At 40.5% G+C, this 17,676-nt stretch overlaps 1 protein-coding gene across 1 annotated transcript in view; it reads left to right on the forward strand.

Moving 5' to 3' along the window:
* dock1 (dedicator of cytokinesis 1) overlaps positions 1 to 17,676 on the forward strand; it is a 693,250-nt gene that overhangs the window by 388,488 nt on the left and 287,086 nt on the right. Inside the window, exons 28-29 of the mRNA XM_041210280.1 lie at positions 1,992 to 2,093; positions 6,018 to 6,112. Coding sequence (XP_041066214.1) covers positions 1,992 to 2,093; positions 6,018 to 6,112 — 197 coding nt within the window. The remainder of the gene's footprint in view (positions 1 to 1,991; positions 2,094 to 6,017; positions 6,113 to 17,676) is intronic.

The raw sequence follows: 17,676 nt of genomic DNA on the forward strand, positions 1-17,676 counted from the left end.
TGGTTCAGCAACTTAAGATGAAAGTGAGTTGTTAATAGAGGAATGCTGCTGATTTTGGTCAGCAAGCTCAGACACCAAATCCTAAACACTAATGCATCAAGTACAGGTGTTTGGAATTTTTGTATTAGGCCTGCTTTTATTACTTGTCACCTTAAAAGATAGCTTGCTTTGTGTTATGGTAATTGGATTAGACAGGAGCAGATGGTTCATAATTGACAACGATGGCTAAATGGTATAAAGTATGCAAATTTACATGTTTATCCCGATGCAGGTTCTAAAATTAGACAATGCAAAATAGAAAAACGTACTATAAAATGACATATATATTTTATATGCATTGTATGAACATTATATATTGGCACATGTTTATGCATATTTTGTATTTATTAACTATTTTCTATACTAAATCTACTAAAAATGACCATAAATATCTGATATAATATTTCCTGCACTGAAGAAGCAGACTATTTTTGTGATTTAAATGTATAATAATTTTAAAGTTTTTACGTGTAATAATGCAAGGTAATTTGCAGATATACTAACCTTTCGCCCTTTGTACATTTCAGTAGTTTACTTTTTCTCTGTAGTGCAAGCTAGGGTGAGTTTGTCTCTTTTTGCAAACAAGTTCATTTGATATTCAGTGTTTGCACCAAAAACCCCAGGGTGAGTTTGTCTCTTTTTGCAAACAAGTTCATTTGATATTCAGTGTTTGCACCAAAAACTCCACATCATACTACAATACTTTAATTTTTTTTATACTTGAGCAAGCAACAGCTCGTATATATTTAGAAAGCACTAATGCCGGGAGTTTCCTCTGGTTTCCCTGCCTGCTCAGCCACTATAACAGCCCATGTCTACACTTCAACAAGATTTTGGCTGGTCCTCCACTGAAGTTACGTTAGCTAACTAGGAGAACGTGCAAGGAAGTTTTCAGTGAAATGCTTCATATGTTGAAAAGTAAACAACCCTAATAATGGGTGGTACTAAGATTGAGAAAAATTGTTTTTTTTATCAAATGTCAATTGGGTTAATTCTAACAGATGCTCAAAGTAGTGAAAGTAGCATTACTAGTAGCTTTTACGAATACTCCTGATGTTGGTGGTCGTGCTGTAAGAAAAACGGGGATTGGGTGCCAGGGTATCATGGAGAACTTCATCAGCAAATGCTTCATTTCCCTCATGAGACAGGAGGTACTAGAGCCAAAGCAATTGGATGCTGGTTGTGCCTCTCTTTCCGCTCAGGTGCTGCCAGTTCAAATCTCTTCCGTTTTTCCCTGTCAGTGGTCATGCTGAGCACTCAGACAAATCAAATCAATCCAATAATGTAGTTTTCACACACTGTACAAGTTAACATTGAAAGCCACAGTAACAACTTTCAAGTAACTGCAAATATCCAGGTTCAGTTTTTTTTAATGTTGCCTCCAGTGCTGTGAAGTCAACTACAACATATATTAAATGGGGTCAATTTTACAGTACCAGGAGCCAGAACAAAGACCAAATAGCAGTGAAGTACCCTACAAAACTAAGGAATCAATATCTGGAAGATTTCTTCTCTAAGAAGTACTTGGAAGTGAGGGTTAGTTTCTCTACTTATACCCAATCCACAATTCCAGCTAATGCTGTAGCAGTAAATTGAAAATTATCCTGTAATATCCAGAGGATCCAACAGACCTCACCTAAACTTTGTAACAAAATTTGACACCACCATGTGACATCAAATCAAAGTGGCCTACGACTACCATTGCCAGAGAGTTTGACTGCTTTGCTGTGATTGGGTCCTCAGTCTGCATGTGCACTACCAATTTAACAATTTTAAAATTTACTTTGTATTAATCCTATACTTGCCATATGAATTGACCCATAGTCACATTTTCAGAAATTTTAAGAACAGATTAAAAAGGGCTATTTTCAGAGGATAATATAATTGAAGATTCATGAGAGCAGTGATTTTTTTGATCAAGTAGTAATAACACTAACTATTTTTCATTTCAGGGCAACTTTGTTGCTTGCATGACAGCCATCCTAAGGCAGATGGAAGATTATCATTATGCCCATTTAATCAAGACCTATGGGAAGATGAGATCAGATGTTGTGGTAAGTGGAACAACTAATTTTGCATAATATTGTGCATTTGGCTTTCAGAACTGAAGAATATGGCACATCGAACAGGTGCACAGTAGTGTTTGAAACACGATTGTGCCACAGTGATAGTGTTGAATTGTAAACACACTTAATCCTGATAGTGCATTTCAAATTTATTGCAAAGGTTACTTTCAGCCTTTTTAATAGCACTTTTGAAAGTAAGCTTTGGATGCTCTTAGAGTGGTTTTGAAAGCTTTGTGGAATATTGTTGGATCCTATAAATTAGCAGTTCACCACAATCTTCCCATATGATTGTCCAAGCAAACTTCTTCACCTACCTCATCAGTGTCCTCACATTTACTACCTCTTGACTTTCCCAGCTACCTGTTGCCCTTGTCCGGCTTCATTCTATCACTACACTTTTCTCTTATCCTTTGAACTGCCCATATAAACCCACACCTTTCATCCTTCTTTACTCTGCTGTCACTGGCTTTATCCTTAATCCTTTATCCACTTTCTTTCATTTGATTTACCCCCTCTGAGGTTAAGTTGCATAATGTATACATATTACTTTTCTTCCATTTTTCCTTCCTTTATCTCTCTAATATATTTTAAAGTTCATAGAAAAAAAGTGACATCTACACCCGCTGCATTATCATAACATTGGGCAGAATTTCCGTTTGTTGGGAGGGTGGGCCTGACCCAATCGCAGGCGGGCGTGGAGCCGATCGCCACCAGCGATTGGGGCCACACCGCCATTTTATGTGGGTGGGCCAATTAAGGCCCAGCCAGCGTGACGTCCGCCAGGAAGAGCTATGCGCTCCCTTACTTTGCGGGCGGGGGGGATTCCCTAAAATCGAGAGTGCACTCTTTCGCGCACAAAAGAGCGCACATCTCCCTGAGGCTAAGTGCAGCCTCAGGGAGATCGCCTTGACTCTTAAAAATATTAAAAAATAGAGAAAAGAAAAATCCCTTACAATGTCACATGAGTTGGGACATGTTCATAATTTACAGAACAACTTTATTACAATTTTTAAAACCCTACGTGAAACCTCATCCCACCACTGGATGAGGTTTCATGTTTTTTCTATTTGCCGCTGAGGCTCCTGGCTGATCTGCCAACCTTAAGGTTGGATGGGCAGGTCCTTTAAATGGATAGTTATTTGATCCTGTCAATGGCCTCAAGTGGTCATTGACAGGTCGGCGGGCCCACAGCTGATTTTGCTGTTCCCCCGCCTTCCTGAAAATTTAAATGGAGTGGGTGACGTCAGGGGTTCCGCCCGACATCATCCCATGTCATTTAATGCATCAGCGAGTAGGCCCTGCTTGCTGATGGCAAAATTCTGCCCATTGTTTTCTTTCGCTCTTTTTAAAAGAATAGTACACCCAATAGAAATTTGTCCTCTGACATTTATCTCTTTCAAAATTATTTGAAGAAAAGCTGCTGGACAGAAAGTACTCAGAGTTAAAGAAAAATATCCCATTAATAGAGTTGACTGAACAGTATTGATGCAGCTTGAGAGATTAGATATACTGAACATGCTCAGACTGCACAATCCAAATTTAGCTCACAGCCACAATTCTGGGCATGGATATAAAATACAAACCTTGGTTTTGGAAGCCTGGGAAAACTTTGATTAAAATGTAGAAAAAGCAAAAAACTGCGGATGCTGGAAATCCAAAACAAAAATAAAAATACCTGAAAAAACTCAGCAGGTCTGGCAGCATCTGCGGAGAGGAACACAGTTAACGTTTCGTATGACTCTTCAACAGAACTAAGTAAAAATAGAAAAGAGGTGAAATATAAGCTGGTTTAAGGGGGGGGGGGTGTGGGACAGGTAGAGCTGGATAGGGGGCCAGTGACAGGTTGAGATAGCCAAAAGATGTCATAGACAAAAGGACAAAGAGGTGTTGAAGGTGGTGATATTATCTAAGGAATGTGCTAATTAAGGGTAGAAAGCATGAGAAGCAAGCTACAGATAGCCCTAGTGGGGGTGGGGTGGGGTGAAGGGAAGGGATCTAAATAGGCTAAAAGGTAGTGATAAAACAATGGATGGAAATACATTTAAAAATAATGGAAATAGGTGGGAAAAGAAAAATCTATATAAATTATTGGGAAAAAAGGGGAGGATCGGAAAGGGGGTGGGGATGGAGGAGGGAGTTCATGATCTAAAATTGTTGAACTCAATATTCAGTCTGGAAGGCTTAAAGTGCCTAGTCGGAAGATGAGGTGCTGTTCCTCCAGTTTGCGTTGAGCTTCACTGGAACAATGCAGCAAGCCAAGGACAGACATGTGGGCTTGAGAGCAAGGTGGAGTATTGAAATGGCAAGCATCAGGGAGGTCTGGTCATGCTTGCAGACAGACCGAAGGTGTTCTGCAAAGCGCTCACCCAGTCTGTGTTTGGTCTCTTGAATGTAGAGGAAACTGCATTGGGAGCAACGAATGCAGTAGACTAAATCGAGGGAAGTGCAAGTGAAATGCTGCTTCACTTGAAAGGAGTGTTTGGGCCCTTGGACGGTGAGGAGAGGGGAAGTAAAGGTTAAAATGTGTTTTGTGCTTTCATTATTCAATTAATAATTTTATTATGGAAGATGAAAAATTCTCTTCAAATCCTTGCTTTGGAAATCAGAAATTTCAGTTATCAAGGGGGAAAAATGTTAAGAACAGTTTTTGAAAAGCATTTTGATTCAAGTGAAGGAGTCCACTGGCTAGATTTTGCAATCACAGATTGAAATAATTTACATAATAGAAGCTTTTGCATGACAAAGTAACCCTTTTAATGTTAAAAATATTTAACCACAGTACCCTAAAAGAACTAACAGATATGAGTTTTCAATGAAAAGCATGCTCCATATAACAATTTAATATATATTTATCCCAATTCTGAAGATAGTGACTCATAACCTGGAATTGAACTTGGAACCTTGTGAATCTGTATTGCACAGTTTCACTTTAGCAATGATATCACTGAGTCATTAAGGAACTTAAAATAACGTACAAATCAGTTAATTTCTCTTCTGAGTTGACATGCCTAGTTTTCCCACATGTCTCATGGTGGCTCAAATCTTGTGGATTGAGGTACAGGACCAAAAAAGTATTCAAACTAATTGCAGACAACTCAAAATTAAAGCGTAAAGAGCCAAAGCTGAATGAAAGAAAGAAAAAAAAATTGCACCTATCACGATTGAGGAATTCCCAAAGTATTTTACAGCTAATGAAATACTTTTGATGTGTAGTTACTGTCACAATGTAGGAAAGGCAGCAGCAAATTTGTCTACAGTAAGTTCACAAACAGCAATGTGATAATAACTAGATGATCTGAGTGATTTTGGTTGAAGGATAATTATTGGCCATGTCTATTTGAGAGGGCAGAAAAGGGACTGAGAACCTCATCAGAAAGATGGCACCTCTGATAGTGCTGCGTTCCCTCTGTACTGCACTTTTGTGCTCAGGTTTCTGGGGTGAGACCTGTATGCCATGACTAACACCAGCCATAATTCAGAAGTGAATTATTTCATTTCATGTGATGCTTACTAGACTCTGGAACAAGAAACTTTAAAGCTATGAAAGACTCCATAGTTCATCTGGGCAATACCAAAATCTAATATCCATTATGAAATACAATGTTCAGAATAAAATACTTGTTAAAATTCTAATAATGTAAAGATTATGTATTACAACTTGGTATTAGAGTGCAGAACTACAAAGAAATAATTGGTATATTAAAATATGATTTTTAATAATTTTACTTTGAAGTTATGATTTTGGAATTGGAAAAGTTTATTTTAAAAGTTTGAAATTATGCATCTAATTTTGTAAAAAAAAATTAATTTTATTGTTCAAAAACTACTGTTAGGCAACTTGCCTATTTAGTCACTGATCAGTAGTCTTGACCATTCCGTGCCAAAACAATGAAAGTTTGTACTCTATTTCAGGACTTTCTGATGGAGACATTCATTATGTTCAAAGATCTCATTGGAAAGAACGTCTATCTTCCTGACTGGGTTATAATGAACATGATGCAGAATAAGTAAGTTTTGAGAGAAGCACTGAACATTTACTCCAAAATTTCTACTCCATGTTTTGCCCCATATTGCATTTTTACTTGGAAACAACAACTGAATGGAGAAAAGCACATTTCAAAAGGCTAGTTCATTGTTAATATTGGTTTCAGTGGGATCATTTCACAAATTCTGTTCACAAATTAATGGCGTATGAAAGAGTATAAATTCTTAAAAACATTTGATATCTTTAAAAGAAAACAAAGGCAGGTATAATTAACTTTGGTTTTGCTTTTCAGTTATTTCTCTCTTAATCTGTCAAATGCACACTGCTGTTGCAAATTGAATTATTTTCATATTAACTTGCTGGCCTGAGTCAATCTTAGTGTTAAATACCAGATGATATTTAAAATTCACTGCGTCATTCACCATCTTGTTGCACCAAGTAACTCTGATTCAGTGCACTGAATCTCATTAGTTCAGGTGTTCATGTTGATGTGGTTAGACCTTTGTTTAATGAATTCATTGTTGGTTGAGAAGGAAAATCATAAATTGAAACAGTTATATTGTGTTCCTCTGACTGAAATAGATTACAGGTGGAAGTTGGTGAAAATCAATTCGCATCTCTGGTGTTTTAAGTAGCCTATTAGAAATTTTTCTTCTGTGACAATTGGTCACACAAATGTAGGAGCCTATCATTCAGAAGAATGTCTTTCTAGTCAAAAATTGGAGTTGTTACTGAGGTATAACTATCAGTAAATAGTGCACAAATATTTTAATTTAAAAAGTTTTGTGTAGCAAAAACTTTGTGGATTTGACAAGCACTAATTTTCTGGCCAGAATCTTCGCGTTGGCAGGCGGGGGTGGGGCCCGATTGCTGATGCATAAAATGACACGTAATGACGTGGGGCATGCGTCCCAACGTAACTGCGCGTCATTCAGATCTTGAGTTCAGCGGGTGAGCACCGGAGTTGGCTGTGCGCCCGCCAAACTGACAGAGGCCTATTAAGGCCATTTAAATATAATTTAAACTAATAAACTGAGCTGCCCATCCAACCTTAAGGCTGGCAGACAGGCAAAGAGCCCAGGCGACCTTCGGATTTATCATGAAACCTCATCCAAGGTTTTTAAAGTTTAATAAAAATTTTTAATATAATTTATTGATATGTCCCAGCTCACTGTCACATGAGGGGACATGTCATAAAAACTTTCTTTTCCTTTTTAAAAAATTTACAAAAATCGAACTAATCTCCCTGAGGCAGCCCTGACTCAGCCTACCACCCCCCCGCCCCCCCCCCGCCACAGGGAGTGTAAGGTGTTTCTGGATACGCGCCACGCTGGGCAGACCTTAATCACCCATGTAAAAAGGCGGCACACAGCCGATCACAGGCGGCGATCGGCTATGCGCCTGCCCGCTCCAGCTCCCATCCAACTCCCCCAACGGGTAGAAAATTCTCCCCTCTTTATAGGGAATTCACAGAGTTATTAGTTTACTCATGTCCTAGGTATTTTCTTTTTTATTCATGGGGCATGAAAGGAAGGCATGAGAAAATATGATTTCTCTTCCAATTGAAGGCTTACAGTAGTTAAGACGTGGATACTCAGCCTCTCACAATGACATACGGGTTGCCTACCCTGTAACTGTTCACTTGTGTCACTTTTTTTTTGTACTGTTGACTTTTTTGAGTTTGGACTTGCCATTCATCCATTGGAGTTCAACATTGTGTGATATTTTAAAGATAAGGAAAAGCATAAAGTTCGTTATTGTGGTATGTTTTTAGCAAATATAAAATTAATTCAGTAAGTATCTTTTTTTATGAAATGGCTTGTGTCAGGGGAAATTGTGAGCTCATCTATTCAGTGTGGACAAAGCAGGCATGATATTAAGTATCCTCCTCATCCAATGTGAATTACCCAAACAGTGCTCAGCACATTGTAATCCGAACATTTAGGATTGTTCTAAAGGGTTGGACTTGTTTCTTAGAAAACTGTGTTTATCACAGCTGTTAATTTATGAATTGGATGTGAATAAGGTTGGTCCAAATGCTCGAATCTTCTGTACTTTGAATTTCGGCAGCTGAGAATGTCTGAAGAATAACTCAAACAAGACTTTTCCCATGGAGTGACAAAGTGTTTATTTCTTGAGAGATTGATCCTGTTCGTGCCCTGCGATCTACAAAAATCATGTGATGACCACTTACATGACTCAGTTAATCAGGGATCTGATCAAATCGGTTGAGATCCAGCTTTCTGGGGATGTGTTCCTATGTACATTAATGATGGTCTAAACACAAGAGCAAAGCTAAATAAAAGGTTGAAAATTTTTAACTTCTATCACACCTTTATTGACCTCAGGATGTTCAAAAAACACTTTGCAACCAATGAAGTATTTTGGAAATGTAGTCACTATGGTAATACTCTAAAATGGAAAACACGGTAGCCATTTTTTAACATTACGCACCTTCTTTCAACCATTAGGATATTAACAGGTAGAGAGGACATACTTAAAATATTAGCATTGCTGAAAGTTGGTAAGTCCCCTGGTCCAGAGGGAATGTATCCTGGTTGCTGAAAGGAGCAAAGGTAGAAATAGCAGGTGCATTGGTCACAATCTTTCAATCCTCATTGGATGCAGGAGGAGCGCCAGATAACTTTAGGGTTGTTAGTTATACTACTGTTCAAGAAAGAGGAGAGGGATAAACCAGGAAACTACAGGGATGTTACTGGAAACCATTATCAGAGACGTAATATGCTTTCAGTTGGAAAGAGTTAGTCAAGGAGAGACAACATGGATTTGTTAAAGACAAATAGTGTCTGACTAACTTGCTTGAATTCTTTAACAAGGTAACAGAAAAGGTTGTTTAAGGTTAGTGCAGTAGATATACATATGTGGACTTTCTGGAGACATTGAACAATGTGCTACACAGGAAACTTGTTAAGAAGATGACAAGCCCATAGAATTAAGGGGAAAGTGGTGGTATGAACATAGATTTGACTCAATGAGCGGAAAAATGGGGTGTTGGTGGATAGATGTTTTTGAGGCTGGGAGGTGGTTTGCGTGGTGTTCCTCAAGGGTCAGTTTTGGGTCCGTTACTCCTTTTAATTTTTATAAACGATCAATAAACTTATGTGTAGGAAGCAGCATTATAAAGTTTTCAGATGACAAAGAACAAAAAGGAAGGCCTGAGATATGGTGGAGGGCAGGAGAGATTAAATGACAAAAGGGCATATGGTGTAAGGCCAAAAGGAGTCGTAATTGCACAAATAAAGAAATAAAAGGCGTGTCTAAGTATAATCTGAATGACAGGATCATGAATAGTTGCTGTCTGAAACCAACAAAGAGAAAAGAGAGAAACAAGAAAAAATGCAAAGAAAAAGAGAACAAAATAGGGGCAGACATTCTGATCAAAAATTGTTGAACTCATTGCTAGTCCAGAAGGCTATAAAGTGCCCAGTCAAAAGATGAGGTACTGTTCTTTGAGCTTGTGTTGAACTTCATTGGAACACTGCAAGAGGCAGAGGTCAGAAAGATCAGAGTTGAAGCAAGGTGACGAATTAAAATGACAGGCAACTGGAAGTTCAGGGTCACGCTTACAGACTGACTGAGGTGCTCTGCAATGTGGTCACAAAGTCTGTGCTTGGTCTTGCCAATGTAGAGACCACGTCGTGAACAGCAAATACAGTATACTAAATTTAAAGAAGTTCAAATAGATCACTGCTTCACCTGGAAAGTGTGTTTTGGACAGTGAAAAGGGAGGAGGTAAAAGGGCAGGCATTACATCTCTTGCTCTTGCAGGGAAAGTTACCCGAAGGGAAGGGAGTGCTGGGGGTGACTGTGAAGTAGACCAGGGAATCGTGGAAGGAGAACGGTCTTTTTGGTTAAAGCAGATTCAATTTAGCAGAATTTCACGTCTGTCCTTGCAAACAGTGGATAAAATGTTAAACTGTGTGCCATGTGTGCCCTTTTCATGCTGTTTTTGGCATTTCCTATCTTTTGGACTACAACTGCAATAATTAATCTTTTGAATTTTTAACTTCCATGTTCAGGATGTATCTCATACACCTGCATTTAAAATCTAACAATTCTGTGTCTCTTTGCCTCATTCTATTATCTGTAACCCCAGAAAGCAGCCAGATAACACCCCTAGCCCATTCCTAGACAATGTTACGACCAAGTCTGGAAGGGTGAATAAATACCTTTTTCCCACTCCTGAGGTTGGCTATTACAGAGTTTGAATTTTTAAAAAGGTTGAGGTTTTTCAATTCAGTATATACTTGACAGTATGTGGAGCTATAAGGAGAAATAAGCCAATCAAATCTTTTGAGTTCACTAGAAAGGGGGGTAGTTCTACTATTAAAACTCACTCAAGTAAAAGCACTCTCTTTTCATGCAGTATAAATTGCTGTTCCCTTGACTATTGGTATTCTTGCAAACTGTCCTGATGAGAGCAAGACGAAAAGCTTCAATGGCACGTCTCTTTTTCAGCAATGCTCAAGTTCTGTACTACCAAATCACTGTTTAAAAGTCATCTATAAGACTTACTAAAATGGTAAAAACGTGCCCTAAATCCTGCGACATAACACACACTAGCATGCAAAAGCAGAACAAGTTACAGGGTGGAGGAGGTGGAATTGAGAAGAGTTAAAGTCCGTAAGAAAAAAAAAGAAATCTATGTTCTGACGTTCCTTTGGAAGTGTTGAAATTCCAGGGGTGTTGCAGCCAATGTAAGCTGGTTGTTTATTTGCAGACAGTCTCTTTTAAACTGTAATCCATCTTTTTCCAAAGCGGATGCTATGACACTTCAGGTTCCTTTCGATTAAAGTTCTCTGTCACTGTGATGTGGTCCAAACTAACAAAGGTATGGGCTGGAACTTGAGAATAGCAGGGTGAAAGAGATGATGGGCTGTATTTTCCAGTCGGCGAACAGGGGCGACCCTTAATTGGCCCGCCCACATGAAATGGCAGCGTGCCCCCAACTGGGGGCGCTGATCAGGAACCTGCCCGCTCATGCCTGCTCCCCCACAATCCCCCAATGGGGGGAGAATCCTGCCTGATGTTACATTCTGCAGTCATCTTTTGGATATTATCAGTTCATTCTGCAGACCCCTCTTCTGCTGTAACTCTTTCGAGTACAAACATGTTTCCATCTGTTTTTTCAGATGAAGTTACATTGTTTCATAGTTTGCCATTGTGAGATTTGAACTCTTGATCTTGGGGTTACAAGGCCAGTACCATAACCACTTGGCTATTTAGGCCAAGCCTAATATGTAACTCTTTCGAGTACAAACCCGTTTCCATCTGTTTCAGATGTAGTTTCATAGTTTGCCATTGTGAGATTTGAACTCTTGATCTTAGGGTTACAAACCCAGTACCATAACCACTTGGCTATTTAGGCCAAGCCCCTCTTCTGCTGTAAATCAGCTGCGCGCCGGCCAAACTGTCAAAGGCCTATTAAGGCCAGTTAACGAGCAATTAAAACAATCAACTGAGCTGCTCGTCCAATCTTAAGATTGGCGGGCAGGCGAAGAGTCCAGGTGGCCTTCAAGAAAAACATGAAACCTCATCCACTGGCGGCTTGACGTTTCATGAGGGTTTTAAAATTTGTATAAAATGTTTAAATTAAAGAAATTGGCATGTCCCAGCTTACGTGACAGTGTCACATGAGGGGACATGTCAGGAATTTTTTTTCTGCCTTTGATGAACTTTTGAATCTTGAGCTGATCTTGCTGAGGCAGCACTTTACCTCAGGGAGATCTGTGCATGCGAAGGAGCGCACTCCCGGCGCTGGGAATCTGCCGCCCGCACAGGGAGCGCACAGCGCTTCTGGGCGGGTCTTAATTGGCCCACCCACTTAAAATGGGATCGGAGACCTGCCCGCTCACGCCTGCTCCTGCACATCCCCCCCAATGGGGGGAAAATTCTGCCCGATGTTATATTCTGCAGTCATCTTTTGGATATTATCAGTGCATTCTGCAGACCCCTCTTCTGATGTAAGAAACATATAAGTTTATAATCATAGCTTTTTGTGAGTAGAGCCAGTCATGTGTCAGCTGCTATTGACACACAGTGGAGGGCAGTCCATATTAACGAAGGAGCTTCAATCTCCCATTTTCAAAGCTATCAGGATGCTATTGAAACAGATAGTGGGGGTCCTTAGCATCCTCCTCCTTGCATTATGAGTTGCCCTTTGTTCCTGGCAGTTTCAGGAGCCAGGAATTCTGGTGGCCTATTGTCCTTATGTTTTGCAGAGTGTGCAGACAATAGCAGATGTGAAGTCAATCAGGAAACTGCCTGGACATGTCCCTTGGTAATCCACTTTCAGAGGCTGCTAGACACCTGGCCATTTCGCAGGTCAGGTGACTTCTGCAGCCATTTTAAAACAGTGTCTTTGCCATTATAACTATTTCTGTTTTTAAAAAAAAATGAGACATTAACCAGCTGATGAAACTAACAATTGATATTCCACATTGCACGCAATACATCTTTGTGACAACAGGGATTAATCACCAGGTCAGCCAATCAAACCGACTATCCATTCTCCTAGCAGTATCTGCTCTAAAGCCACCTCAAGCTGGCCCATACATATAGAATCATCCTCATGGTTGTTAAAATATTTTTGACCAACTAATATGAATTGATAAATTGTTCAACAATGAATTGTTCAACAATGCTTGTCATTCTGGCCCAACCTACATTCTCACTTTTAAGCTTGTGTGCTATTGTCAAGAACTCCTGTTAGTATAGCATTTCACATGACCTCAGGATTCCCAAAGAGCTTCACAGCCAATGAAGTATTTCTTTGAAGCTTAAGAAATGCAACAGCCAATTTTCAGTAGCCAGATCCTACAAACAGCAATGAGATATGACAAGATAATCTGTTTTAGCGGCTTAGATCTTGTGGTTCCAATACCAGCAAACTTTAAGAATTAAGTCTCTATTGAGAGCTGTGACAGTTCCGCAACTTCCAGCCATATCACTTGCACTGAAGTCTGGAAGTTGTGCTGGTCCTGAATGGGCTCCGGAAGAGTCCTTGTTGACAGTTCCACCTGGCCTTGTTATTCGGGAACTTGGACTGATTGCCCAGCCATTATATGACTTCTAACGTAGATTATTTTTAGGACTGCTCCTAGTAGGTGCAGAGCCTGCTAGGAGTGCACCCTTTAAAGCAACAAGTGTTAAGTGCCTACTGCTCTGGTTTGCAGTGCACTTCTCATCCCACCATCCCCCAACCCTCCAGTGCCTCCTACCCAGTTACCCAGTTCTTGTGGCCTCACTCCCCAGCTCCTCTCCCCTCACCCTTGACTCCTTTCCACCCTGGCCCCTTAGTCACCTATGCTGGGAACATCACCTGATGGAAGGGCTTTTCCCATGGGGCGAAAGGGGGTACTGGAGTTAGAGGGGTGCCTGGGGTCATGGAGTAACTGTAATTAAAACTTATACACAAGTACATTGAACATGGAGATTAAGGGGCCTGTTTTCAGCTTGTGATGTCAAAAGGGGGCATGACTTCACCAGTATCACCCCACACCACTAGACCGCTGCATTGACTTCACCATTGGACCCGTACTGCAGACTGGAGAGCAAGTTCCCACTGCAGCCTATGACCATGGTAGAGTCCTACCTCATCAGGCAGTCAGCTGTGAACGTCTTTGCTTCACCACTGTCCACAAGGTCTGGGCCAGTGAATTTGGTTGAGGGATGAACGTTGACAAGAATACTTCTTCGAAATAGTGTCATGGGATATTTTACGTAAAGCTGAGAGGGCTCTGTTTTAATGTGTTATCAGAAAGGCATTAGTTCTGACAGTGCAGTACTCCATTAGTACTGAATTGAAGTGTCAGCCTAGACTTTGTGGTATTAAGACTTGTCAGTGAAACTTGAGCCACACTGTTATGAATTGAAGTTGAGAGTACCACTAGTGTCTGATTAATCTAGTTGAATATTTTGAGGTCAATAGCATGGGGAGTGTCTATGGATATTATTTACTCAGGCTTAAAGCTTTAAATTATGATGACAAATTGCATAAACTTGGCTTGCATTCCCTTAAGCTTAGAAGACTGAGGAGTGATTGCATCAAAATATTTAATATGGCCAAAGAATTTGTTAAAGTAAATACAGAGAAACCACTTCCTCTGGATTCCCCCACCAGAACAAAAGGGCATAACCATAAGGCTTAACCTTGGTCAAGTGAAATCAGGAAGTACAGGATAATAGATAGCTACAAATCAGTCCCCAAAAGGCTGTGATCCAATATCAATTTGAAATTTTCAAGACTGAGATTGATAGGCTTTTGTTTGGTATGGCTATCTAGATGTATGGAATAAAGGAACAAAGGTGGGGAAATAACATTGATCAGCTATGATCTATTGAACATCGGGGTAGGTTTGAGGGGCTGAATCACCTACTCCTATTCCTGCATCCACTTCTACTGTCTTCCTTGCTTTTCTTCATTCATATGTGCTACTACCACTATCCGCTGATGTGCATACCATAAAGTTTAGATGATTGGAAACTTCATCGGGCCTGAAGGAAGATGGTAATTATAGATATGCCTGCTTAAAATAGACATATAGACCCAATGTTAAAATATCCTCACTTTTTTTTTTATTTGTTCTGGGATTTGTGCCAGCATTTATTTCCCTTCCCTTGAGAACTTGCTTGCTAGGTAATTTCAGAGGACATTGCTTGTCTGGAGTCACAGGTGTGGATGGCAGGCTTCCTTACCTAAAGGACATTAGTGAACCAATGGATTTTTATGACAACCGACAATGGTTTTATGGTCATCATTGGACTTTTAATTCCAGGTTTTTATTGAATTCACATTCCACCAGCTGCCATGGTGGGCTTTGAACCCGGGACCCCAGAGCATGACCCTGTGTCTCTGGGTTACCAGCCCATTAACAACACCACTATGCCACCACCTCCCCCATTACACTTATCTGTCATACTTATTACTTTTTCATCTAATGCCAGTAACTGATGCTCTGTTAGGATTTTCAGTGTTAATCTTATGATTTACTAGTTCCTGTAACACCACTACGTGGGACAGTATTATTTCCCTTCACAAATGGCTCCATCTTTTCTGGAGAATATTTTGCCCATTTTTGTTTTTGTAGTGACAGAATATTCTACTACACAAAGTAAAGTTTTAACGAACTAACAAATTCAAAAAAGGATACATTTCGCAAAATGATGACGTTTATCTGTTTATTATCTTTTCTGTCTTTTAATGCATTTATTAAAGTTTTACCTGAAAGCCTCAGTCCCTCACACCAACTTGATCCCTATGATTCTGTTAGTTGAACGCAGATAACGGAGCCTGATAATGTTCAGTTAACTCAATTTCCCAGGAAGCTTAGGTACTTAAGTCTGTTTAGGTTGAATATTTATTTAAGTTGTGAGCAATTTTAGTCAGTTACTTGTCAAACAAATTTGAAGAAAACTAGAGAATACATTTGAAACTTTTGATCAGTAAAGTTTATGTAGCTTTTTTTCTGGAAAAACATACAAACTATGCTGAATACACATCTGTTGTTCTATTTTGTATTTTATAAATATCAGAGAGTATATTAAGCTGAGAACACAAGTGTCTTTCCTGATCCTAATTAGAACATAGTTTTCAAAGAAATGGTGAAGAGAAAGCTTCCAAAACCTGTATTTTGTTAATAGTGAATGTAAACATTTTAATTGCTGATATATGTTAAGACAGAGAGAGAGAAAGACAGAGTGAGTTATTGAATTTTGAAATTAAGTAAATTTTTCTGAAGGAAGTGAATTGAAGTGGAAGAAAGGAGGAAAATAAAATGAGATTAAGGAGCTTTCTGTTGTCTTACCACCTTTGGGGAACAAGTGGGAATCCGATGTGAGTGGTACGGAACAACAGAGTGAGGGCAGGGGAGGATACAAGATTCAGAAAGGTGCAGTGTTAGAGATGATAATGGGAGTAAGAGGGCGGTAAGACAAGGAGGAGGCACTGGAAAAGCCAAAGGCTTAAGATTTTGAAAGGAGTGTGGGTAAGGAGCGATATGAGTAATGAGGGAGGAAGCCACTTAGACCAGGGGAAAAATTTTCCCTCTGTTTGGGGGGGCAAGTGCAAGAGCAGGCACGGGCAGGCGCACCTCCAATCGGCACCTCCGATCGGGGGCATGCCGCCATTTTACGTGAGCAGGCCAATTAAGGCTTGCCCAGCGTGACGTCCACCAGGAAGCGCTATGCGCTCCCTATGTGGGCAGAGGGGGGAAATTCCCTCAGCCAGGAGTGCTCTCTTTCATGTGCATTGATCTCCCTGAGGCTAAGTGCTGCCTTAGGGAGATCAGCGCCAAATTTAAAGATGTTAAAGAAACAATAGCAAAATTTCCCTGTCATGTCCCCTCAGGTGACACTGTCACATGAGTTGGGACACGTCCATCACTTTTACTGAAACCTTTATTAAATATTTAAAAACCCTCATGAAACCTCATCCCGCCCATGGATGAGGTTTCATGCTTTATCTTAAGCCTGCCAGGGCTCCCAGTCTGCCCGCCAACCTTAAGGTTGGATGGGCAGGTCCATTAATGATGTCAATTACTTTTTAGATGGCCTCAATAGGCCGTTGACAGGTCGGCGGGCGCAGAGCTGATTCGGCTGAGCCCCCATCGACCTGAAAATGAAAGTGATGCGGTGTGATGATGGGAGTTCCATCTGACGTCATCCGGCGTCATTTTATGCGTAGGTGAGTGGGCCCTGCCCCCGCTCGCCGACTGGAAGATCCTCCCCCAGGAGTCTGCACTTTCCTCAGAATTCCCACTTCAGGTAAAGAGCATATCTTATTGCCTGACCACTTCCAGGAAGGAAGAAGAAGAGATGAGAGAGAATCAGGAGAGGACAGTGTGAGGCAGAAATTCAGTTAGGGAGCAAAAAGAGAAAGAGGAGAGCTGGAGAGCAATATAAAAACAACAGGTAAGATCATTCTTGTCAATTCACCATTGTAATACCACAGGAAATCTACCAATGTGTATGTATGTTTATAAGGAGCATAAGAAATATGAATAAGCCATTCAGCCCTTTGAACCTGCTCTGCCATTCAGTATCATGGCTGATTTTCTACCTCAGCTTCATGTCCCCATATCCCTTGATTCCCTTGGTAGCCATGAATATGCAAATATCTGACTTGAATATACTTAGTGACTAAACATTTATACGGCTCTACAGAGGTAGAGAATTCCAAAGATTCACAGTGATTCGAGTGAAGAAATTTTTCCTCGTTTCAGTCCTAAATGGCCATACCCTTATTCTGAGGCTATGATCCCTAGCTGTAGATTCTCCAGCCAGGGGAAACATCCTCTCAGCATTTACCCTGTCAAGCTCCTTAAAAATTTTGTATGTTTCCATGTAATCATTCTTCTAAACTCTAGGGGGAGAATTTCCTCGCCGTCAGGCAGGCTTGGCTGGAGCGGGCACGGGCAGGCACGCAGCCGATCGATGCCCACTATCTGCTGCATGACACCATTTTACATAGGTGGGCCTTAATTGGCCCGTCCAGCATGACGCACATCCGGAAGCGCTGAGTGCTCCCTGAACGGGCAGGGGGAGGAGGGAGAGTTCTGGCCTGCG

The sequence above is a fragment of the Carcharodon carcharias genome, chromosome 17, assembly GCF_017639515.1.
Source record: "Carcharodon carcharias isolate sCarCar2 chromosome 17, sCarCar2.pri, whole genome shotgun sequence".
Taxonomy (NCBI): domain Eukaryota; kingdom Metazoa; phylum Chordata; class Chondrichthyes; order Lamniformes; family Lamnidae; genus Carcharodon; species Carcharodon carcharias.